This window comes from Gadus chalcogrammus, chromosome 11 (genome assembly GCF_026213295.1).
Source record: "Gadus chalcogrammus isolate NIFS_2021 chromosome 11, NIFS_Gcha_1.0, whole genome shotgun sequence".
Taxonomy (NCBI): domain Eukaryota; kingdom Metazoa; phylum Chordata; class Actinopteri; order Gadiformes; family Gadidae; genus Gadus; species Gadus chalcogrammus.
Window position 1 is genome coordinate 15,783,033 of NC_079422.1, and position 25,000 is coordinate 15,808,032.

Consider the following 25,000-nt stretch of genomic DNA (forward strand, 5'->3'; position numbering starts at 1 on the left):
ATTCAAGATTCAAAGGGCTTTATTGACATGGAAAACTTAACTTTCCATTGCCAAAGCATAAAATGTAAAATAAGGTACAAATGAATAAACAACTGGTGGCCCTGACTTTGACTCTCTCTCTCTCTCTCTCTCGCTCTCTCTCTCTCTCGCTCTCTCTCTCTCTCTCTCTCTCGTGCCTGGAAGCAGCTGACTCGTTGGCCCCTCGCCACCCCTCCAGGGTTTAAGCAGCTCCAACGGTCAGCCGGCCATGTAGTTGTCTGGGCGCGGGTCCAGAGAGGCTTGTCTGCAGATAAAGGACAAGGTGGAAGTAGTTAGGGTCCACCTCAGGCTGTCACCACTTGTCACGGTCACTACAGGAAAACGACTCACATAATAAAAAGTGAATAGGGGAAATTTAAATAAATGCCCTGCAATTAATTTATATGATTTTTGGTTGTTTTAACATTTGGTATTACTTGTTTACATGTCTCAGGGTTGTAAAGTAATTGCTTTACTCAAGTAATTCCAATTGAGTATCTTTTTGGTGTAATTGCTCTTATTTGACTTTTTATTTTTATTTTTTATTTATTTTTATTTATTTTCTCTAAACTTGTTTTTCGCACAAGTCTCTTATGCCCAAAATGATTGGAAAATAGGGTCCAGGTATTAAAAATCACACATTTTATTTTAATGGTCCAGAATTTAGCAGCATCTATCAAAATCGACTTGGCAGAAATTGGTTTAATATTCATAAGCATGTTTTCATTTTTAATAAGGATTTTAGTGCTCTTTAAGCTTTGAATGAGCCCTCTATATCTACATAGGGAGCGGGTCGTCTTCAACAGAAGCTACCATATTGCACCGTAGTACAAACGGCTCTCGAGATAACCCGCTTTATATTTTGTACTATATTTATATTTCGTAAGTATAAGTGAATCCCTGTTTACTCTACTTTGCCTAATTTAACTATGCCGTACTTACACAAGTCCTTTTTCCATCAAAAAGATAATGTGCTTTAAAATGATGCGCATCAAAAGTTAGTGCGACATATGTGATGGAAAAAGGGTTATATCGCTCTAACGCCGATTTTGTCGCACTAAGTTAATTCGCTCTGCAGAGGTGGTTTTGGGAAAGTTCTAGCGACATAAAAGTAATGGAAAACGGCTGAAGCGATATAGAATGTCGCGCATGCGCATTGTTGATGGAAAATCATCTAGCGGGTCAGAAAAATGCGCTTCAACACGGGGCATTGTGACACAATTTTAATTTGCTATAATCATTCTGTCGATGGAAAACCGTTTACAGTCCACATTGGCGCTCGCTTAAATGTGTGAAACAAAATCATTAGGGAAAATTATTTTTTTTACTCCCAGCCACAACATCCAAAGGCCAATCAAAGAAAACCACCTGTTGTCACACTGATTCAACCTGATGCTTACGATTGGTTGGTCGGTTATCATTCACTCGAGTCTCTCCCGAACATTTATTTATTTTATCAAGAAACTCACACAGGTTCCTTATTTAGTGTTGGTTTGGAGTTCATGTTCTTTGATAAAAGTAACAAAGTAACTTTTTTCTCACAACCTACTTTTTACTTTTTGATTTAGTTTTTACCTTTTTATACCACTCACTCCTTCTTGAGTAAAATTGTCCCAAAATAACAGTAATTCTAAATTCTAGTAAACAGTAATAGAATAAGATATTTTTCAGTTCACTTTCTCTGTTTGATGTGTCGTCTATGTCGGCCATGGTCAGCTAAGTGTGTGACTCCATTGTCTCCATTGACTCCATTGTCCAACTCTAATTGCTGGCATTATATAATCATTTGAGATAATGAATTGGTTGTACGTGCCCACAGTCAAGTCCCAATTATTAGTTTGCGTCATCAATGAACAGAAGGGCCACACATGAGGTTGAAACCTTGGGTAACCCCACTGTACGTTTCCATTATAACCAGCCCTACTTTGTTCTCTTCTGAGACAATGTGCCACCAAAATGCTACCAAGGCCTTATTAGTACAACAGGTACAGTTTTGGCCAGCATCTGCCACAGAACACTTATGAGAAACAAATAAACAGGCCGTGAGAAAATAAACACGAAATGAGAACCTCTCGCCTGAATGAACATAACGTTCATACGCCTCATAGCATAATTGTCCAAGTCATATTTTAAGGTTCATCTTGTATTTTGCCCCCAAAATATGTCCTATGATAATTATTGATTATGGAATGTAAAAAGCACTCTGATTGGCTTAGGATATAGCCAATGGAGCACATTTAATCAGCAGCATTCAAGAGTAGATCACAGTTTGGCCAAAATATGACATATATGGCAATTATGCAATGAGGCTAACAATAACGTATTCTGTGATCATTGTTGTGCAAAAGTGGTCCTGCGAACTACATCGCATGGATGCCCCGGTCAGGCCCTACATCTGCCCTGATGCTTTCCCTATCGTCTTCAGTTACCACACTCACACCCTTTTCAGACTGGCTAATTCTGTCTCCCCCCGGGGAAGCCCACCCTGCTTTGTTTCTACAACCCTGCGTAGGACGAAGCCGCTGGGGCCTGTACCTGGAGCTGTACGTCCCTGACACAGCATAGGGTCCCTGAGGAGTCAAGCATGCCTTCCTTTCATCTGTACTTGTACACGCTAACTTTCTCTCATCAGTGGATTTGACCTATGCCTCGTCCCATGGGCCCCGACCATGAGATGGTAAGTCTGGGGAATTCCTGAGGGGTCATAGGGTGGAGGAGGCCGTGCATTCGGGGCAGTAAGTCAGAACAAGGGGCCGGATTAGCCCGTCCATGGGGGAGACTGTGGTTAAGCTCCTGCGGGAAGTTTTGGATCAACATATAGCAAGGGAACTGGAGGACCGAACGCTGTGAGAGTGTCCACCGTGCACAGACACACACTGCCTTCACACAACAACAACAACGGCCAACGTACATAGGTGGCAGGGACTTCCATCTCTGATCGTGCCTCACAGATTATCTTCAGCATGGCACTGTGTAGGGAGGGTGTGGTAAGGTCATCACTTACCCTGACAAAACATCTTTAATTAGAGGGTGCACCATGCTTCATTGCGAACACGGTACTTGAGGGGTGATGTTTTCGTTATCAAGTTTGAGATCCCTGGAACTAAATGGAAGGATCTCCACACTTGTAAAGCATGCGTGTTCTGTTTGAAACTGTTTGAATTAACACAAATTAAACCTCAGTTTCATTTGTGTCAATACTTTAAAAAGGTATAGGGGATGTACGTCTCCACCATCCACAGTCACATATAATACTCTATCGCCGAACACTCCTGCAGAACTGTGTGTTAACGGAACAGCCAACAGGAATTCCAATAAAACAGCAGAAGTCTTCAAAACAAGCAAGTCTTATTTGCAGAACATTCTCATCCTATTTTATTAGAACAGATGAGTTTCCTTCGGGGACCCTTGGTCAACATGGAGCACCGCGGCCAAGAATGAGAAGAAAACCTCCAGAACACAGAATGTTCTTCCATAAAGTCTAAAATAATACTGTGGCTGCGCGGTTTTTAAACGTGAAACATACACACGGAGAGGGTTGGAACAAGAGCAATCAGGAAATGTCACAAGGGGTGTTGAAGTGGAGACACTGCAGGATGGGTTTCTCAACAGCGTTTGCTCCACCTTGTCTCGTCCTCTCTTAACGGTTCTCTGTGTTTCCTCTTGTTCCATCTCTTCGTCTCTCTCCGGCGTTCAGGCCTATTCTCAAACCCCTACAACTATTGACACATAAATACTAAATACTACTATTTTGCATGTGACTCCCCATCATGTACGGTTGATCGGTGGGCGGGATGGGATTTGTCTGTCAGGTCCACTCCCAGACCTCACCAACGGTAATTGCTGTGCTGAATCAAACATATGAGGATGATGCCGCAGATGTGCGGTGCCTTCATCTTTGCATACAACAGGGAAACCGCGCGGTCAAGGTTTAGTTCTGTGGGTCATCGGGTGCCGTTCTGTACGCCAAATCAAAGTATTTTTTTGCCCAACGACAAACGACCCCTTCATCTGATCGGTCGGTGCAACAAGGGGGACCGTGCCATTTCTACAACAAAGCACTTCCACACCAATTCTCTGGGCCGACCCCAGGAAAACAGATGCTCTATATTCCCATAATTATCCAAACAGTTCCAAGATGTCAACGTTGAAATATTCCCCGGTGCGGCTCTTCTGACTCCGATTCTCATTTTATCCTGCCGCATCTATATCCTCGCTGAACCGGTTCTAACACGCTTTCATTTGAGCTTCTTTGATCTTTTTAATATGTAAATGAGGTCAACGGACTCATCCCAGCATGCATCAACATGAGGCTCCTGAATCAATACACAACACATGATGTCATGGGCCACCCTCAGCCTTGCCCTTTCTCCCCATCTCCTCTCCTTCCTCGCTTTCCCTTCCTTTCACTGCGCTGCCGAGGGGCCGCTCGTCAATCCGTACCTGTGTGAGTGGTCCTCTGTGTGAGTTGTTTCTCTGTGTGAATTTCGGTCTGCCCATAGAACACGAGACCTGGGAACTTCACGGCTTCCTCTTTTACAGAGCCATAAAAGAGCTGCCCTGAAGCGCTGCAGGGAAAAACGCTGCATGTTATGCGGTGCTGCAGGCCCCGCAGAGAGAGCCAGTCACCTGCTGGGAGGCATCTGCTGCATGACCCACCGTTGTTGTCACTTCCTGCCAAGTTCAACGGGACGCACGCGGTGATGTATGGAGGGCCGGTGTGGAGGGCCTCTGGTCTGATCCATGCCGCCGTATACAACGGCCTGTAAAACATCTCAGCTGGTACGCTCAAGGAAGAAAGCAAGTAGTATTTGGGAAGAGGTTCGGGATGTGTGGAAGGGGTGGTGTATTTTAAAGAGCTGCATTACGTGCTGGCTTTAGGTCAAGCACAAGAGGAGATTCTGTGCACAATTCTGTGCAAAGGCGGACTCGACCGACAGAATAATTGTGCAGAATAAATTAATACAGAACACATGGTTGTCTATTTAGCCATTTTATGTAGCTTAGTAACATGATGATGGATAAATGCAATTATACAATTCGAGAGGAAATCATGAGTAATTGGATACTTCTGAAATGGGAGAAGAAGCAATGCCATGTCCCTTGAAATATGTCTTTAAATAAAGTTAATCAAATTATTAGTCAATGCCACAGGCATAGTTTTGTCTACATTTTGTATTGAAAAATGAAACATTCCCACATATATGCAGGATCTGGAGCTGGCCCCAAAACTGTAAACATTTTCTTTTTTGGGTTGAGTGCAAATCCCTCACATGTTTTTGAAGAGCATTTGCGTGTGCGTGTGCGTGCGTGTGTGTGGGGGGAGCTCTCAGCATGTTCGGTGTCTTCCTGGTGGATCCATCCGTGAGTGATGGCAGCTGGCAGAGGGGCGCTGACCCCAGGCGACCCCCCGGCTGACCAGAGGGTCCGTGGGAAAGACGTGGGTGGACCTAGGCCGGGCTTCCCTGGCTTCAACTCACTGGACCATTGGCAGAGCGATGCCCCCAGAGTGACGCAATGTGGGTAAAATATTGTGCATGTAATACTGTAGGCCTCCAACTGCGCTGGTCTGAGGGATGATGTTGATGGTTGATTTTATTTTTTGATAGATAAAACTAATTTTTTTAAGTATTTAAACTTTAACGCCATGTGACTGTACCAAATTTGTTTTGGAAACAACGCAAAAACAAGATACAATTAGTATTTATTCATTTGGAGCATTCGTTTTATGGAGCATTAATTCACATGGAGCATTCATTCATTCATATATATTCATTCAATCAAGTCTTGGTGTGACATCTTGGAGCTTCAAAATGTTAAAAAATAACTAATTGAAACCAAGTCACAGTTTCTTATTTTATTTAAACTATGTTAAGAACAAACTGCTTTGTTTCAGCTGAAAAACACAAGGTTGCCAATGCCTTACATGAAAAAAGGTTAAACTTACACTAATACCAATTTACCATGCAGCAACCCATCCATAATCCATGAGAATCCACTGCTAAGGCTCCATCTTAGAAAGCTTATCCTTATATTGCACCAAGACACACACACATACACGCATGCATACACAGGCTAGCCTAATCTATGCCATGACCTTGCATTTCGTCTCACTGAAAGGTGTAGGTGGTTAATCGGATTATGGCTATTTGTGTGTCTGTGGGGACTAATAGGAACAGGCAGAGTACTTTTTGTGGGTAATCTTTAAGTCCACACTGCCCCTCAGTGGTAGGTTAGCTTCTCCAACTGCACTGCTGAATTGGTATTGCCGTGATTCAAGATGTATTTCCCATTTTTTCCCCAGGCACAAAAGTGAAAGAAAAAAAGTGAAAAAGCACAAAAATTACCTAAATGATTTACGGTAAAAAAAAAAAAAAAAAAAAAAAAAAAAAACATGACATAAATCAGACGTATCGAAAAACACCCTGCTGCTTCAGTTCACCAAGGACGGTTTTATTATCTCGTAAAATTAGGACATCCTGTATTTTTTGCGCAAGTATGGATACCTCCCTGTGTCCTTGGGGGGCCGGGGGGACTGTTTGACAGGGTAGACGTACCACATGACAACACCGGAGGGGTTGATGGACACCGTGAAAATGGTATGGTCAGTCAGTCCGCTCAGGGTCTTCCCAGAGAACACATCGTACGCCTGGACAGAGGAAGAGACAAAGATGCTCATTAGTGAGGTAACCCTCCATAGAAAGAAAGAAAGATGAGAGGAAATCCAACAGAAAGAAAGTTCAAAATTATAAATAAAATAATAATAGAGGAATAAAGAAAATGTAGCAAAAATAAAGCAATAAGATTAGAAGGATAAGATATGAGCAGACCTCGAAGCTGCCGGCTGGGAAGTTGAGATTGGCCAGGGAATTTCGGTACAGATATGGCATGTCCTGGCGAAGGCTCAGGAACACCAAGGCATTGGCCGAGTGGGACAACGGCCTCCAATAGACCTCGATATGACCCAACTCCTATGCCACCAGGAACGGAGACATCATGATGAGACACAATACGATGACAGGTGATCAGGAAGAGACACCGTTTCCTCTGCCTTTGTCCAACAGTTGATTATCCGATGTACTATCTAGAGTTATATAACTGATATACTACGGCATTATCCAACCGCAGCTACTAGAATCACTGTCCCCGCCTGCTTCTAAGGTTATCTGCGGCCTGCCAGACATTTAGCAGCAACGGGAGTCCTCCCAGTGCTCCTGATTGCTGGTCCGGGATGTTCATATCCATGACAGGAATGCATCAAGGCTAACCCATGGATTCAGAATGAAGTGTGAGACTTGTGTGTGATGGAGCCAGTCACCTGTAGCAGCCGTCTCCCCTGGATCCCTCGGGGGTCCTGGTTGATGCCGATGGCCACTCTGTTCTGCAGGATGGCCCGAGCATCGGCGCTCAGGGTCCGAAGGTCATTGGACATGACGAGCGGGGCAGCCATGATGGCCCACAGGGCCATCTGTGCTTGGGCCTGATCCAGACTGAGACCAAAGTTTCCAATGATGAGCTATGGAGAAACATCCAGGGTCAACCGAGGCTAGAGCAGCAAGAGAAGGCATTTTTTTTAAATAGAAGATTGTTTATTTTGGAGAATACCGGAAAAGAAGAGAGGATTCAGAACATAGTTTGCTTTTCTGAATAATATTGCAATACAAACGACAGTGCTGGTGGATTTGATTATCAGCACATAGTTCACAGGCCTAAAGCTCAGCAAGACTGAAACATGACGTGTAAAATGCAACCGAACCACCTACCATGTCAGGATCGTTCCAGTGTCCAGGGCCAGCGGCGGGCTGGAGGTCGTCCTGGTTGGTTGAAAACCAGTCAAGGATGCTCTGCACGCTGGCCCACGAGTCCTCAATGTCGTCATAGTTTCTCCACAAGTTGCAAATGTTCCCTAGATAAGAGTAGTTCACCTTTTTTGAAAACAGGTACACAATTGTTAAATAGTCTTGTATATACATAGATGTTCTTAGCACATTCTATTATTAAGCCTTTGCTTGGTTTTTATATTTAACGATATTTATGATTAACTCACATTTGGGGGGAGTCCACCTAAATAGGCCGGTAAGCTGCAGGAATAGGCTATAGGTCTGCCTGTCCAATTCAATGCCTTGGACATTAAAGGGTAACCTATATGGGAATATTGATATTGTTTTTGTAAAATCTCTATTCCACTTTTATGCAATTTGGTAGTGAAAACCTGCTTCAATAGTACCTATCGACTGCTCAATGGCGTTTGAGTGACAACCATCAAACTTCAAGTAGTCCACGCCCCAGCTGGCAAAGGTCTGGGCGTCTAGCTCCACTTTGTCCAGGGTCGTGCCAGGGAAGCCCATACATGTGGCGCTGCCCATGTCTGCGTAGATGCCAAGCTTCAGGCCACGATCGTGAATGTACCTTGCAAGGTTTGCAATGCCCCCTGGGAATCTGATTGTAAAAGGGAAAATGTAAATATCTAATACAAATTTAGAGCTAAACCTGCACTTCATAACTTTTTCCCGGTAGTAACTTTTGATTGAAAAAAATTCTCCACATTGAAATTGATAGTTTAAAGGAAATGTAAATCAAATGTTCCCTATATTGTTGCCAAAGGACAAGAAAGCCATTTGCAAAATGCCTTATTGGTAATTGTGGCATTGAATATCACCGTGACTAAGTGGCACTTGTACTGGGTGGAGACTTTACTGGTTAGGAACTGTACTGGGTGGTGACGGAGCAGGGTGGGGACTGTACTGTACTGGGCGGGAACTTGGTAGGATGAATCAAATAACCAGTATAACCTGTCAGGATCAGGCTGCAGCCTCCCATCGCTGCCTCTCTGCATGGACATCCAGCAGTCGTCTATCATGACATACTCGTACCCCAGCTCCCTCCATCCATCCTCAGATAGTCGGTCAGCCATGTCTCGGAACAGTTTCTCACTTTGGAAGGGATAGACGGACCGACTTTATATTGGTAGCCTTCAGAACTACTTTTAACCATTTAGAAAATGTAATAAGATACAATTATTGCATCAGTATTACACCTCTTGCCCACTGCATCCGTCGGTTGACGGATCCCATTGACTTTGAATGGGGCGGAGACGCAATGCATTGTGGATCCTTCCGTTCCGTTGAACGTTCCGTCAAGAAGTTGAAAAATGTTCAGCTATTCAGGCAGTGACGGATCCGTCATCCAATCAGATCGCGTATGCTCGGGCTTGGCTGACGGATGCCTCTGCAAAGACTACTCCGCCATCCGTCAGCCACGCCTTCCGTCATCTGTTGACGGACGGTGCAGTGGGCAAGAGGTGTTATTGAAACATAGGTAACCACGATACAACTTTCTTTGCATAACATTAGACCTTTTAATCTTGAGTTTCTGTTATTGATCAAATTCTAAACTGACATTCTGAATGGTATGTTATAGGTGCAGCTAAATCTACCTTAATCTATGATCTGTGCTTAGATAAGTGTTTCTTCTTTCTGTATGACAGGAAAGAGGACTGCAAGTCTCGTTGTTGTCTTATTATATTGAGGGCCATTAGTTTGATCCAAAGGGCAAATCCTTATTTGATTACCTTATCAATTGTGAATCATTCAAATCTATTTAATCATTATAAATTAAAAAAAGGCTTATCATTTTAATTAACAAAATATCCATAAAGTCTTTACGTGTGAGCATGTTGATATGATTGATACCTGATGCAGTTCGTGGGGTCCTTACGACAATCGATATCACAGCGAAAGCGCTCCCATGCCATCCACCCCATAGGGGGCGTCCTCAGCAATCCATTGTCTAAACCTGTGTTCCCATGGATCAGGGCCAGCAGCAGGAATACTTGGAAATACCCCATTCCTGAAGGGAAAGATCAGGTTAATCAAGTTAAATGCACACGCATACACGCACATAGAGGAATGTAGCCTTCAGAAAGTATACAACATTTGCAATAATTCTTTTAACTTTGATTACTCTGTGATACAGTTTCGATCTATGCATCGGTAACAGCTGATTTCACTGCTGTAATGCTTTAAAAATATGTAAAGTATTGCGGCTGTATACAACAAGCTTGTCCTACCTGTTTACATGGAGACAGATTCACTAGCTGTTGGTTATCTGGATGTCTCGCTAAGATACGATTAGCATTTCTAACATTTTTCCCCCAGGCAGAATGGTAAATCTCTTCCTTGTTCGACAAGGTATGATCAATGATCATGTGAGTCTGTTGTGTCACGTGATACCAAAGCAGGGAAATATTTAGGGTACAGATGCCTCTTGTGGTGAACAGTGTATAATGAGTAGTAACAATGCACTATTGTACATTGTTAAAATAATGTTGAAATAGTACATCATATATGAAAAATATACAATGTATACATTAAATATATATAAGGTATTAATTTGGGCTGCATCTTATCTTTTCTGGTATGGTATGCTTTGCAGGGGTTAATTATTTAGTTTGACTGGTTCAACCGGCCGATACCTTCAGCTGAGGGGTCCAGTTCGAACTGGACCTGTCCTGTAAAAATCCTAAACATCTCCTGCTGAAAGGTTCACCTTTCTTTCACTAATGGCACACATTCATTTTGAGGCGTTGCATACACGTTATAAATAATGACTGGTTACAGGTATTCGCATGTTTATTTATTTAAACATTAGACATTTTTGTTTTATTATTGTAAATGTTAGTGTTACATTATTTGATCAAAACTCTTGAAATGGAATCGCCAAAAGAAATGCATGGTTTACCTGACTTTATTGTTTTTGTGGCTCAGTGGTAGGAATTTGTTTTTAGGTCGTGTGGCTACACGAAACATAACAGTGCATTTGAATAAGGAATTCATAGAACTCCTTCACGGGTTCATCGAAACCTGCGTCCTCTTTAGTATGGATTAGTCATGGCAAAGACGTAGGCTACAGGCAGCTGCAGTCCAATGTTTACAATGTGCCATTTCCCAATAATAAGTGCTCCCAACACCAGTCCAAATATGGTTCCTGACGTCCCCGCCCAGGATGACCAGGCCCCGGCCATGGCTGTCGCGGCCCCTACGGACACTCCCGCTGCCCCCACGGACCCCAGCAGAGCTCCGGCCCTCCCCCCTTGCCCCAACACAGGGGTTATGACCTCCACCACAGCAATAAGAGTTCCCGCCAATCCCGCTGCCCCTACGATGATTTTGGCCTCTCCGGCCCCCCACCGCAGCAACGGCCCACCGACCGCCGCGCCTAATGCTAACTGGCACAGCTTGGCCACGAAGAAGCCTGTGTTCAGGGCCTCGAGGGAGGCCTTTAGGTTCATAGTAGGGGTGAGGCTTTCCCTGGAGAGGTTCTTACCCACCGCTCGCAACCTGCTGTTGGCAAGGAGGACCTCTTGTTCTGCATGTAAAGTGAGCATAGCCACGACGAAGGTGGCGAGCATTCCCATGCATCCCGCCAGCATCCATAACTTAAATCTGGACACCCTCATCATTGAGTAGGAGAGGACGACCACCAAACATAAAAGCACTATGAGGACAGACTGGTGAGCGCCGTAGCCGTTCATGCCAAACACTGATGTAACGATGGCGATGAGGGTCATGGGTAATCCGGAGAACGCGATGAAGTCCACGTATTTAACCACGACGCTGTCGATCCAGTCTTGGATGGTTCTGTGTTCCATCTCTGTCTCCTCTCTCTCTATCCTCTCTCTCTCCATCTTTTCACTCTGCAGGAGCTCCTCCTCCTTACTGGCCATGCGCTCCCTCTCCCTGGCCCTCACGCCTTTCTCCAACGCCTGGGTCCTCTGCTCCACCTTCACCGTCACCCTCTCCCTCTGCTCCGCTTCTTTGAGCTCCCTCTCTCGTTCGTCCCTCTCCCGGGCTAACGCCGCCGTCCCCAGACCGCAGCACACCTCCCGCTGCTGCCAGATCACATTGAACAGGAAGTGCAGAGGCGGCTTCAGCACCGTGAACACGCTCAGGGCGATCAGGAGTCCCACCATGCCCACGTTCGTCACGATGTACTCGATGGCCATGCCGAGCGTGGCCCCGCTGAGCGTGGCCCCCGCCGCCCCAACCACTCCGGACCACACCCACAGGCCGACGGACTCGGCGTTCGTCACGGAGCAGCTTCCCTTGGACAGGACCACGGAGGCTGTGGCGGCGGCGAGGATCACGCCGGCCACCACGGAGCTCATGGAGGCGGTCAACGCCGTGGCTCCCAAGAGGGTGCCGAGGCCAAGGGGCCCCACAGTCCTAGCCTCGTCCATCACGGGCTTCAAGAAGTCCTCCGAGGTCATCACCGCGATGGTCCGGTCCACCGGATCCTCCGTGGCTCCCAGCGCGCAGCCCGCCACGGCCCCCAGCGCGAAGCCCAGGGCCGCCTGCACCCAGGGTTCCCTCGCTCCTGAAAGGTAGCGGGAAACATTGGTCGATATCAGAGGGGGTGGCAGAGTGCTTGAACAGGACATATAAAGGTGTACGAATGAACTACTAGGGTGACACAGGTGGGTGACACAGCCATGTGAGGCGTCCGTGCGTGAAGGGCATGCGGTTTGCAACTCAAAGAACAGGTTGTTCTGGATATACCAGCATAAGAGTTGAATGCTGTCATGTGAACTATTGCCATACTCTCGCCGCATGGCTTTAATGCTTTATTGGAATACATTATTGCATTGAGTTACTAATCTGGAGAAGAGGTAGGGGATTGTGACCACTTTAGAAAATATACTGCTAATTAATTATAACAATGAGAACATATCTAAACATTTGTATGTTTAGGTCATTGCAAGAACAAGGTTGACTGTTTTCAAGTTAAGCCAATATCTATTTTTTTTTTTGCCTCACACCTTATGCCTGTTCCCTGAGCAATGCATTTGAGAAGGTAAGAGGAACTGGAAATTACTTACGCAGTTTTGAACGAGCCATTTTATTCCTTGGACAATAACTGAGAGAAGAGAGCCCCTGATTTCCTCTGGAGTGAGAAGAAGCACTGCGTTCCCAGCGTTTTATCAGGCGTCAACCCTTGCTTGTGTGTCAGGGAACTGTAGAATGACAGTTGGCCAGCCTTGTAGGCATAAGGCATTTTTGGGACACACCCACAACCTGTTTCCCTTCCTTTGTCCTCCTTGACAGCGGACTGATACTGATGCTGATTGAATAATCTCATTGATCACTATGCTTATCAGACATCATGTTAGTATCACGTTTCTTGAAGTTGGATTACACGATTAACCAGATATTTTAGTCAGAATCATTTTAAATTTCCACGGTTGTACTATTCCCAGATAATTTGCAATTTTATATAAATTGCCAATATGGGCCTTATTCGCTTAAAACGTTTCACTTAATTTTACTTAGTAAGTCAGAATGATGAAATTAAATAATAATATTAAATATTTAATTTACATTTATTTTTGACAATAGTACCTGAACATTAACTACAAAGAAATGGCATATTTTCTGATTCTGCTTCTTCATTAAGTTATGTTGCATTTATTTTAAACCATATCTTAATATAGTTTTGTAATATTTGTTGACTTCTGTGTATTCAACCTTACTCATAACAATCACCATTAAAATTGTAATCTAATATATTGCTAAATATGGCTATACTTATATATTGCTCAATGTCCCAATACTAAAATTATATTTGAATTTCAAAGGCCTCGGCCAGGAAACTATTCGGAACTACTTAGATTGCGTCCGAATGCGTGCGGTTGCTTCGTCGAACCTTTTTCCTGTTGCACTCTGACGTATTTCCGGAACAATGATGGCTGCTACGAGTAAAGCACACGTGAAGACCCCGGTGGAGTTATCTGGTAAGTAACATACTTTAATTTGGTATTAAAAAATTAGATAATCTGATGGAACTCAGGCAGAGGAACCACCCGCTATCATTATGTTAGTGTTATTGTTGTTATTATAAACACAGCGACTGTTCTTGGTATTCTAACTTGAGTTGACGAGAACGCCTACGGTAAGTTAACATGACAATAACACAAGATAACGACATCGCGTTGATGTTGCCCTAGACGTAGTGTGTCATCTACACGGATTCTTTCACTTATTTGTTTGATGTAAACCAATATGTTGGAAGGGACGGGGGTGGTTGTACTAGCCATATGTACTGCAGTACTACTACTAACACGTGTCTAATCTCTCAGGGGAGGAGGAAGACCATGAAAGCAGCGACCAGAGTGAATCTGATGGAGATGCTGATGAGGGAAGCGTCGACGGAGAAAATGACATGAATGACATGGATGATGATGACGATGATGATGATGATGAGGAGGAAGAAGCTGATGATGATGCTGATGATAAAGAGGACATTAAAGTTAGTGACGGAGATGAGGCAGACGATGAAGATAAAGGAATTGAGGAGGTTGACGGAGAACCCACTAACCCTAACGCTGGGTGGGCAGATGCAATGGCCAAGATTCTGCAGAAGAAAACCCCAGCGAGCAAACCAACGATACTGGTGAAGAGCAAGGAGTTGGACAAGATGAAGGTGAAGGAGAAACAAGAAAAGCTGGAGATCAGAGAAAAGGTAGCCGCGTGTGTGCCTCGAGAAGAATGAAAGTGGCATGTTTTGATTTAAATAAACAAATACTCGGTAGTTCAGGACTTTCAAGTGACCTCTGGCTTTTAGACTGACGATTGTAATTGGGTTCCCTACCACAGACGGACAAGAAGCGTACGTGGGAGATGATGTTCAGGGTAAAACCTGACATCGCAACAGATCGGGAGGCTGAAAGGACCTTTCAGAGAACAGCTACCAGGTGGGTACCTGCCTTTTTATATTTCGAACTACGAACAATTGTCATTCTGTGACAAATTTGGTTCTCCTTTAGCAGTGGTCTCTGCTTGAGTTTGAACGCAATCACACAGTTTTTACAATTGGTGTGCTGTGATTGCTTTTCTGAAACAATGAAACATGTTCTGATGAGAGGTCTTTCTGTACTCTCTTCCCCAGAGGTGTAGTGCAGCTCTTCAACGCCGTACGGAAGCATCAGAACCTTGTGAACGATAAGGTGAAAGAGGTCGGAGGATCTGACAGGAAGAAGGCCAAGCTCCTCTCCTCGGTCACCAAGAAAGACTTCATTGATGTGCTGAGGGGGAAGGACACGGTGAAAGTGGTGAAGGCTGAGAAAGAAACGGTGAGTCTAATATTTACTTATGTTTTGGTTTAATATGCACCTTTACACCTTATATTTGTACAATATTGCCTAATAGATTGCATTTCATCAATGACATGTGGTTACCATGACATGTTTTTTTCACTTTTCGGTTGAAAGGGTAGTACAATGTAATGATGAATGCAACACCCAGGTCTACCCTAATTAAGACTCAAAGTATATGCCCAAGGAATGATGATCCTGTTTCTGCCTGCAGGATCCATTCTTCCTGTTGTTTAATCCATTTATTTCTAATACTTCTTTGTTCAGCTGCAGCAAGGCATAGATGTGAAACCTTGCATGTATCTTTTTTTATGTATATCTGCCTGGCTGTCACTTAAGACCGATGTTCTAGGAAATGTATACAATAGAGTTAACTGACTTTGTTTAAAGGTCCCATGGCATTCCACCAGGTGTGGTGTGATTAGCCGCTACAAGCCGTTTTGGAAATCTGCCATTTATGACATCACAGGTGGGCTTGTCCAACTGTCCACTGGGTAGGCTGGTAGACTGACCTATCCAGCACACATCTAGGTGGACACGCCCACCTGTGATGTCATAAGGGGCATATTTCCAAAACGGCCTGTAACGGCTAATCACACCACACCTGGTGGCATGCCATAGGACCTTTAACATCTATTGGAGGGAAAGGGCAATGACAAGAAGTATGAAATTACTTTGAGTTTGTATTGGTTGTGGTGGCTCAAGGTCAGTAGGTGAATACTTTTAAAAATTGTTAGCTTACGACGGCGGTACACCATAGTAAGCTAAGCAAATCGTAACCATGATTACCAGAGGGGCCAAACTTTGCACAGTATTGGTGTAATTGTGCTGTCTATCCATGTGGTGGCACTGTTGAGTTATTTTTTAAAGATAGTGAAACGGTCCAGAGTTGGACTTCGTCTGTAATGTCCCATCACATGGCTCTAAAGCAGAGGTTATCCTGAGGAGAATCAATGTTGGATGCAGTCATTCACAGTATTCTATTCATGTGTTGAATTAACTCTTTGGGGTTACAGGCTGCTGCCGAGAAGCCGTCCTGGAGTGTCCTCAGAGACGACTTCATGATGGGGGCTAAAATGAAAGACTGGGATAAACAGAGCGACGGAGAGGAGGAACAACCGAAATCCGAGGAGGGCGCAGAGGACAGCGATTCGGACTGATGCCCTCTACAAACACGTTCCTAATGACACTGGGCCTTGGATGAATGGGGGTGGGGGTGGAGGATTGGCGTTGAGGTCCTTCGTCCCTGAGGTTGTGGAGAACCGGGTTAACACTCTTCTGTTTTCCCCCATGGGTCAAATGAAGCTTTCGCTTTGTTGACTCGAAGCCGGAGCTCGTGTTCAGACGACATAACTTAACTGTCTCATTCTTGGAGCTGTATGACCTGTGCTACATCCGTGTCCTATTTTATTCCTGTAAATAAGTTTTTTTTTTAATAACGTTTGAATAAACAGCCAGTTGGACTTGAACTGTATTCCCTATGTGCTCTGTCTCACTTGATTGTGTGTATATGTTTTGAAATCGATCCATTAGTCACTTTAGTTACTGTTAAGAAAGGCTCTCTGCATCTTCCTGAGACTGACTGCAGATCAGATTCCGCTGATGACCAGAGAGCTGCTGACACCCTGCTTCATGTCTGTGCCTTGTCGCCACACTGCCGGGTGAAACGATTTCCACGGAACGGTCCCTCTCTGAATCAGCGGTACCTTGTGCTGCTAGTGTCATGGGAGCGCCGGTCTCCGCTTCCTTCTCTCTTTTGTCGCTCCTTCCAATCCTGACTTTGCACTTTATATCTGCTCTACCTGGGTCACCCTAATGTGTACCTGTGACCCGAAAGGATCATATAGCCCCAAGCAGATCACTTCCTCAGCAGCACAGATGGCGTCCGTCGCAAGCTCTCCACCCAGGTGCTTCTGCCAGTCTCATGCTGCCTGCACAGGTGCATGGCTCTTCAGAGCACATCACATCTACAGGTGTGTTGTCGCAGAGGTTTGAGGTGAGCAGGTGTTTTTGGCCGAGCGGGTGCAGAACTGACATAACAGAGGATTTATCATCTCTGGACACCAATGAACGCCTTAAACGCACATACACGCACCTCGGCAGGCTTCACATCTGTCTGCAGTTTCTGATTTAGTGACAACATCTGGTTTACACCAAGCAGGCTCGATGTGGTGCTGGCCGCTCAAGTCCTGTCACTGTTGATGAATTGCTAATTCTGGATGGTATGGGCATAGTGGAGGAAAAAGGCCCTTGCACACAGTTATTTATAGAAAGTATGCTTTTATTTCTGCTATGTATGGCAGTGTATACCTTACCAGGCAGTCACTCTTGAAGGATGCATGAATGGATAGGAAACGGCACTGCCTTTCATGGTTTCTGTCACCCTGTCTAGGACAAAAAGTTTATGATGTTTGACACAGATAACTGTTGATCTCCATCTCCCTGCCATTTAAACGTTCAGGTTCTGAAACGCATTCCTCCAACAGCAGGGTCTAAATCATCTGTGTATGCCTTGCCATTTTCGTATTAACCACAAATCAAACAAGGCGTTTCAAAAACGATTGTGCACGGCCCAACACATCTATTAAATTGGGCATCAATGTTTGAAAGGCATTTCACAGTGCTAAATTTGATTTTCCCCACCTGCTACTTTTGAATGACCATCCTGGAAAGTTTGCTGGAACATTAGCATTTTATATTGACACACCAGATGGCGGTTCATTCTGGTTCATTTTACCAGCCATGTTCACGAACAGGTAGACAGTGATCTCAGCACCACAGTGCACCTATCCCATGGGGGGTTTGAAAAGCATGTTTTTATATTAAACAATGAACACTAGCACATTACACATTGATATGAACATTATAGGCTCCCCAACTGCCAGCAATGTTTATATTGTGTGATTTGTCTTTAAGGATTTTAATTATTTTACCAAAAAAAAAGTATTTGTTTATAAATCTTTCTTGCAACCAGGGATGGATAAAAAAAACATTGAGGCACCAGCAGCTGACTAACCTGTTTCAGATAGACAACATTTAACAATATACTATATTATAAACCCACACAGTATTTATCCTTGCCTTGGTGTTCTAGAATGGGAGACGGCTTTAGGACCCTGCGTCATAGAGCGGGGCGCCCACGGATCATTACCCGTCGCACTATCCCATGGGCACAGTGCGCACTCATATTTACTATACGTCGCACCGTCACTCGGTTTTGAAGGAGTCTCTGGTTATAGAACGCAGTGACCACAGGCTTAGTTTGAACAGGAGGAGCACGTGATGAAATAAGTCCACTATAAATCTCCGCTGATGCGCGCAAAGAAGTGCAACTCATTTCTCAACTTTTCCACAACTAGATGGGGTGAGGGAATACTCGTGAAAAGTTCTGCTGCGGCATCAAAGGTAAACACAGATTGTTTCTTCTAGGTCGGTGAAACAGGCTACGTGTTTTTAAATCCTAAAATCTTTTTTCTCTTTTTACCATTTCCCCCCTTAATATATAGAGTTGGCCAAATTACGCACGAGTTTATATATTGAGAATTCCCCTCAAACGCCAGGGCTGACGTGTATGTATTTATTTGAAGAGGATTCTGATATTTCTTTGGAAAACACAATGGACAGATTCGTACATCACTTGAAGATTGCAAGGGTGATGTCAAACCCCAGCTTGCATTGAGTGCAAAAAAGGGCACCGTTGGAAAAGTCGGCAGCACTCTGATGCGGTGAAGGTGTGTGCGATCCCGCAGGCTACACGTCTGTACTGCTCAGCTGTAAATACTAGTTGTCTTTATTCCGTACGTACGAAAATTATTGAACGTTGTATTTTCTCAGAGTACTGTGACATTGGCGGGCACATTTCAAGATCTGTCTGCACCTTTACGCACGCAGCGCACCCGTTTACTCTAAACTGGGAATACTAGATTCCAGCGATACGCGCAGACCGAATAACGGATTTTCGCTCCGAGACTGCTGTATGGATTTTTCAGGTAGGCCAACATTTCCAAATAACTGAAAGCTGAAAGAAATAATACTCGTTTTTATGGAAACTACGCGGTGGCGAATGTAAACCTTTTTGAAACGTGCTGATAACGCCTATTCGCCCCTTTTGTGCGTATTTTCTATTGAAGTATACTTTTTTTGTTAAAGACTCTTAAAAGGGGGCTTCCGAAGAACCCCGTCCGTGAAGATGAACTTCTCTCTCCTCAGCCTTCTCCTCACTCTGGATTTAGCCACTGTGGCGCTCACGTTATCCACGTGCAGCACGCTGGACATGGATCAATTCATGAAGAAGCGAATAGAAGCCATCCGGGGACAGATCCTGAGCAAACTCAAGCTCACGACCCCCCCGGAGGATTTCCCAGCGCCGGAGGAGGTTTCCCGCGACATCGTGGCCATCTACAACAGCACGAGGGACCTGCTGCAGGAGAAAGCCAACGAGCGCGCCGCGACCTGCGAGCGCCAACGGAGCGAGGAGGAGTACTACGCCAAGGAGGTGCACAAGATCGACATGCAGTCCCTGTACCCGACCGAGAGTAAGTGGGGTTGGTGGTTGTTGATTTTGCACACAAAAATAGCTGCCCGATGTACAAGCCCAAATAATGTCCATAGAAGTTGAAAGGCAATCACGTGCTTTTGTTTTGTATGTGTGTATGTGTGTTTTTATTTTTTTGTTCGGGGGGGAAAACGCATTCCATTCTTTCTGGGATCAGTTTACGGAAAATGACAAAGCAAACAGTTTGGCCTGTGCTTCAGCAGTCATACATAAACAACAGTCCGCCTGATTCAATCTTTTCTCCTTTTCTTGAAGGAGAAAGTTGAACTTTCTTAATGGCTTTAAGTTGTTGTGGAACAGTTGATCACATAGACTGCATTGAAACATCCTGGTCCTAGTTCGAATTGTCCCCCACTGTGTGTGTGTGTGTGTGTGTGTGTGTGTGTGTGTGTGTGTGTGTGTGTGTGTGTGTGTGTGTGTGTGTGTGTGTGTGTGTGTGTGTGGGTGCATTCGTGTGCGTCTGGTCCGAGCGTGTGTGTGGATGTCATTGCCCCAAACTTATAACAACATAATAACATGCGCACATCAATAATGTAACAATCGTTTCCAAATAAGGTTTAAGTTTGTGGTAAACACCTGTATGTGTGAACATAATGATGAACCTGATGATGCGATGATGGTGACACTAAACAAAACCTAAAAGCACTTTTAAACCAAAGCACATTTTGCTCAGGTTCTAGAAGTACGATCTTCCCCCGTGTCGAGTTCTAGTCTCACGGCTCTAGACCCGACCAGGTCTGTCCGTCAGTGGATGGACTCCTCCTGTGTCGAGGAGACTGGCATGTGAAAACTCCCTCTTCTTTTGGGGGGAGATCAAAGGAGCAGAAGAAGAAAGGCCCGACCGCAAACGCATCATCTGGATAATAAATCCAACTTCCCCATCGCTGACCCGGCAAGACTTCCCCCCCATTTTCGATTACCACTATGAGTATATATGGTATGGAGGAAAAATAAATTAGCACATATTTCACATGCCCAGAGGTGTATTTAGCATTAACTGTTATGCTTGGCCGCGTCTGCCGTATAAATAGCCTGAATATGACCAGATCTGGCGCTCGGCCAGGTGCCTTCAGAAAAGTATTTATGGGGAATAAATAAGACTGAGTCAACAACCAGAGAGGGAAAAGGGCAGAATCTATTCCTATTAATCTTAAGGTCTGAAGCCAGCGCTACTCTTTAGATCTCCTGGAGTATGATGACAAGGGAGAAGTCAGAGTGAGGGGAGGCAGAGAGAGCCACGGAGAGAAGAGGAGAGAGCGAGAAGGAGGGAGAGAGGGACACTATGAGTTTGCCTATTTTCCTTCTCCAGTCAGTGCGAAAATGTATACCCTTGCCAGTTAATGCACATGTACAATCTCTCACTCCCACACTTACACGCACCAACACATGCACACACACACACACACACACACACACACACACACACACACACACACACACACGCATGGGTACCGACCTTATTTGGTGGGGCGCCAGGAAGTCCTCTGTGGCAGCACTGTGGTGCACAGCGGCAATAGCACCCACACAACAATGTGTGCAAGGGCCGAGGGGTGTCTGTGTGCGTGTATGTGTGTGTGTGTGTGTGTGTGTGTGTGTGTGTGTGTGTGTGCGTGTGCATGCATACGTGTGTGTGTGCATGTGTGTGCCTGTGTGTGTGTGTGCAGAAGGGGGGGAGGGGGGCTGGAGCAGGATGACCTAGAGACAGGCTCTGGTTGGCAGGAGCACACCGAGCACCATTTAAATCAGGCAGGCTGGAAGGCATTGTTCATGGCTGCTCGCGAACCAGCCGCTCTGTACTGTATTGCCCCTCGCTGCTCTGACACTTGCTCCATGGAAAATTCCAGTCCAAGACCTGCTGCCACCAGGCAGTGAGTGGCAGCTCGGGGAGTGGAAGAGCGAGAGATCATCTTTCCCCCTCTCCCCCTCTCCCACTTCTTGTGGTTCTCTACCTCTGTCTGTAACTCATTCAACTGCACTAACTAACGCCTCCTCCTCCTGCAGCCCATCTTCATCTTCCTCTCTCTCCCTTCTCCTCCAACATCTACTCTTCCTCCCCCTCTCCCTCCTCCCTGATCCTCTTCAATCCCCTCTCTCCCTTTTCCTCCCTCCTCCTTCTTATTCCATCTACCTCTTCCCCACCTTCCTCTGCCTCTCCTCCCCCCTCCCTCCCTTCTCCTCGATTCTTACTCCCTATGTCCCGCCTCTTAATCCCTACCTTTTCCCTCCTCTCCCCCTCCTCCTCCTCTAACTCCCGCCGCCTCCTCCTCACTTCCCCCCCTAACTCCCTCCTCCTCCTCCTTCTCCTCTCTCTCCCCATCAACCTCCTCCTCTCTCCCTCTTCCTCCTCATCCTCCTCCTTCTCCTCTCTCCCTCCACATCTCCCTCCTCCCTTATCCCTCCTCTCTCCCTCTTCCTTCTCCTCTCTCCCCCCTAACTCCCTCCTCCTCCTCCTTCTCCTCTCTCTCTCCCCATCAACCTCCTCCTCTCTCCCTCTTCCTCCACATCCTTCTCCTCTCTCCCTCTTCCTCCTCCTCCTTCTCCTCTCTCCCTCCCCATCTCCCTCCTCCTCCTCCTCCCTTCTCTCTCCCTCTTCCTCCTCCTCTCTCCCTCCTATCTCCCTCCTCCTCCTCCTCCTCCTCCTCCTCCTCCTCCTCCTCCTCCTCCTCTCTCCCTCCCTATCTCCCTCCTCCTCCTCTCTATCTCCCTCTCCTGCCTTCCCCCCTCCTCCTTCTCCTCTCTCCCTCCCTATCTCCCTCCTCCTCCTCCTCCTCCTCCTCCTCCTCCTCCTCCTCCTCCTCCCCCTCCTCCTCCTCCTCCTCCTCCTCCTCCTCCTCCTCCTCCTCCTCCTCCTCCCTATCTCCCTCTCCTAACTTCCCCCCTCCTCCTTCTCAAACCTTTTCTCTCACTAGGGTCCTTATGTGGTGTCTCAGTGTACCTATGGCACACCTACCTATGTCGCGGCTATAAAAGGGGGGGGGGTCGTCCTGTACAATGATCCCCTGTTTGGATGATTAGTGCAGAGAAACAGAGTGTACCAGGTCGGCTCAACCCCCAACGAGTTATAGTGTAAGTCCCCGCTGAGGTGTAGTTTTCCCTGGTCGGCAGGCCTATTTGTAGCGGATGAACACAGTGACCCTGTGGTGTGTGTGTGTATGTGTGCGTGAGTGTGGTTAATATAATGTTTTTATTACCTTCTATTATGTATACAGTCCAAGTCGTCTCTTACTTTGTGTTTGAATTCAAGCGTGGTATCAGAGTAACCTATAGCAAGGCGCTTGTTATCCCGACATGTGAATGTGAAAAAGTGTTGCATACATTGAGCTCCACAGAGCCCCAGTCAGCATGTCTCATTGAAAGCAGGTTTCCCCCCCGATAACAATTCAAAACAATTACATTATTTCCTGTAATTGTTGAATCATTGTTAATTGAGCATGGCATCTAATTTATGCATCCTGAGCTTGAGCTTGGACTGCTTTGCACACACACACACACACACACACACACACACACACACACACACACACACACACACACACACACACACACACACACACACACACACACACACACACACACACACACACACACACACACACATGCAGCCATCCCCCTCCCCAATACATACACTAAACCACACAAAATCCCACACACAACCACACCTACACCTACACACACACACACACACACACACACACACACACACACACACACACACACACACACACACACACACACACACACACACACACACACACACACACACACACACACACATGCACCCCCCACTCTCCCTATTCACACTCACACACACAACCACACAAATCTGCATGCATACACACAACGACACCGACCCCCAAATACACACACACACACACACATACACCCAGATGCAAAGCCTTGATTTGTTATCAGTGCATTGACCCTGACATTGGGTTCGGACCACAGTAAACGTCTTGTGAAAACTCACGCATGAGCCTGTTTGGTTAGCCTTTTAGAGACCATTAGACAGGGTTCAGCTGTAATAGAGAGGGAACACAGGAAAAAGCAGGATATTCACTTGCTATTTATTTAGCCGTTTAAAGTTAATTTGAAGCACATGTTGAGTTGTGCTTTTAATTTGATTTATATTAAAACAGAGCTAACCGCAACAATTCCTCACCTCATAACATTACATCTTATTTACGATTCCTTTGGTCATTATTTATTTTAAGGGTAACTGGGCCACATATCTTTTTGAGAGTACAGCAGCGAAACACCGGTTTACTCCAACTGTGATGCCATGTGATACTTCAGCATCCTCAGAGCCACTGACGGCACCCTGCTGCCCAGGCAGCAGGAGCAGCAGCAACAGCAGGCTGTTGTCTACTCATCTCCTCTCATTACATGTCCCATATCTCAGTATCTGTTTTGGGAGGGTGAGTGACGTGCCTGGCGATCTGCAGTAGCATTCCTGCGGTCGCCGCGTGCCAAGCAGGGACTCTTCTTCTTTGGCACGAAACACAAAAGTCGAAGAATGGCCTGTAATTTGGTATTTAAAGACGCCACAGGAAGCGTTCGATAATGCCATGAAGGGATGGTCGAGGAAAGCCCCAGGAAGCTCATGTAGCTGATGCGTACGTTGTGTGTGAGTCGGTGCGTGTATGCTTGTGTGTACGTGTCGTGTATATGTTTGACTGCGTGCCTCCTCAGTTTAATGTCAACACCGAGTTACGTGTGGCCGCCTCACTCATTATAAGTGCTTGGGGGTTTGCATGTTGTATTAAGGCAACCTTGACACGGTGAAAGGCCCATTCATGTGTACCCGTTGTGCCCCTGCGTGAAGGAGGGTTAGGGCTGGTCCAAGCTAGCCCGACCTTATGCGTCGCTGTTACCGCTGGAGCTCCCTCCCATCCGCTTGCCCTCTGATTCATGACAGCAGCCAGACATTGGTCCATTCAACTGTCCGTTACGCCCTTCGATTCGCATCAATCAGCCAAATAGCACAGGCACCGAAAATCTGCTTTGTATTCCTGGGGCATTCCTACAGGTTATCTTGTACAAAGGAAAGTTTCACCTAAGAGACTGGAGATTAAGGCTATGGCAAGCGCTGCTTTCTTGCTGGTTGGCTGCTCATTGTGAATAAACTGAGCCCATTTGTGTTGGTTTGTGGAAGAGCTCTGTTAAACATATGACACACGTAAACAACACATGTATGTTTGTGCATCTACCGTGAAACACGGTAGATGCACAAAATCGCTGGTGTGCCCTGTTCTTCCCAATCACAACGCCACAACAAGTCA

At 45.7% G+C, this 25,000-nt stretch overlaps 4 protein-coding genes across 5 annotated transcripts in view; 2 read left to right on the forward strand and 2 right to left on the reverse strand.

The window, feature by feature from the left end:
- Positions 1-4,983: 4,983 nt before the first annotated feature.
- Positions 4,984-10,255, reverse strand: LOC130392258 (alpha-N-acetylgalactosaminidase-like). Its single transcript, XM_056602731.1, has 9 exons — positions 10,088-10,255; positions 9,711-9,867; positions 8,811-8,951; positions 8,246-8,457; positions 8,066-8,160; positions 7,782-7,943; positions 7,337-7,534; positions 6,849-6,989; positions 4,984-6,667 (listed from the first exon to the last, which is right to left on the reverse strand). Exons 2-9 carry the CDS (start codon positions 9,863-9,865, stop codon positions 6,488-6,490), a joined length of 1,284 nt encoding a protein of 427 aa, XP_056458706.1. The 5' UTR covers positions 9,866-9,867; positions 10,088-10,255; the 3' UTR covers positions 4,984-6,487.
- Positions 10,256-10,891: 636 nt separating this feature from the next.
- Positions 10,892-13,074, reverse strand: LOC130392313 (uncharacterized). The gene is made up of 2 exons (XM_056602810.1): positions 12,896-13,074; positions 10,892-12,393 (listed from the first exon to the last, which is right to left on the reverse strand). Exons 1-2 carry the CDS (start codon positions 12,912-12,914, stop codon positions 10,892-10,894), a joined length of 1,521 nt encoding a protein of 506 aa, XP_056458785.1. The 5' UTR covers positions 12,915-13,074.
- Positions 13,075-13,700: 626 nt separating this feature from the next.
- On the forward strand, positions 13,701-16,666 carry rrp15 (ribosomal RNA processing 15 homolog). Its single transcript, XM_056602370.1, has 5 exons — positions 13,701-13,807; positions 14,153-14,535; positions 14,670-14,767; positions 14,962-15,145; positions 16,183-16,666. The coding sequence occupies exons 1-5, from the start codon at positions 13,756-13,758 to the stop codon at positions 16,324-16,326; spliced, it is 861 nt and encodes a 286-aa protein (XP_056458345.1). The 5' UTR covers positions 13,701-13,755; the 3' UTR covers positions 16,327-16,666.
- Positions 16,667-18,329: 1,663 nt separating this feature from the next.
- Positions 18,330-25,000, forward strand: part of tgfb2 (transforming growth factor, beta 2) — a 21,843-nt gene continuing 15,172 nt past the window's right edge. Inside the window, exons 1-2 of one of the 2 annotated variants that reach the window (XM_056602787.1) lie at positions 18,330-19,155; positions 19,316-19,701. In XM_056602787.1, coding sequence (XP_056458762.1) covers positions 19,356-19,701 — 346 coding nt within the window. In that variant the 5' untranslated portion in view covers positions 18,330-19,155; positions 19,316-19,355. The remainder of the gene's footprint in view (positions 19,156-19,315; positions 19,702-25,000) is intronic. The other variant, XM_056602788.1, reaches the window with a different exon arrangement.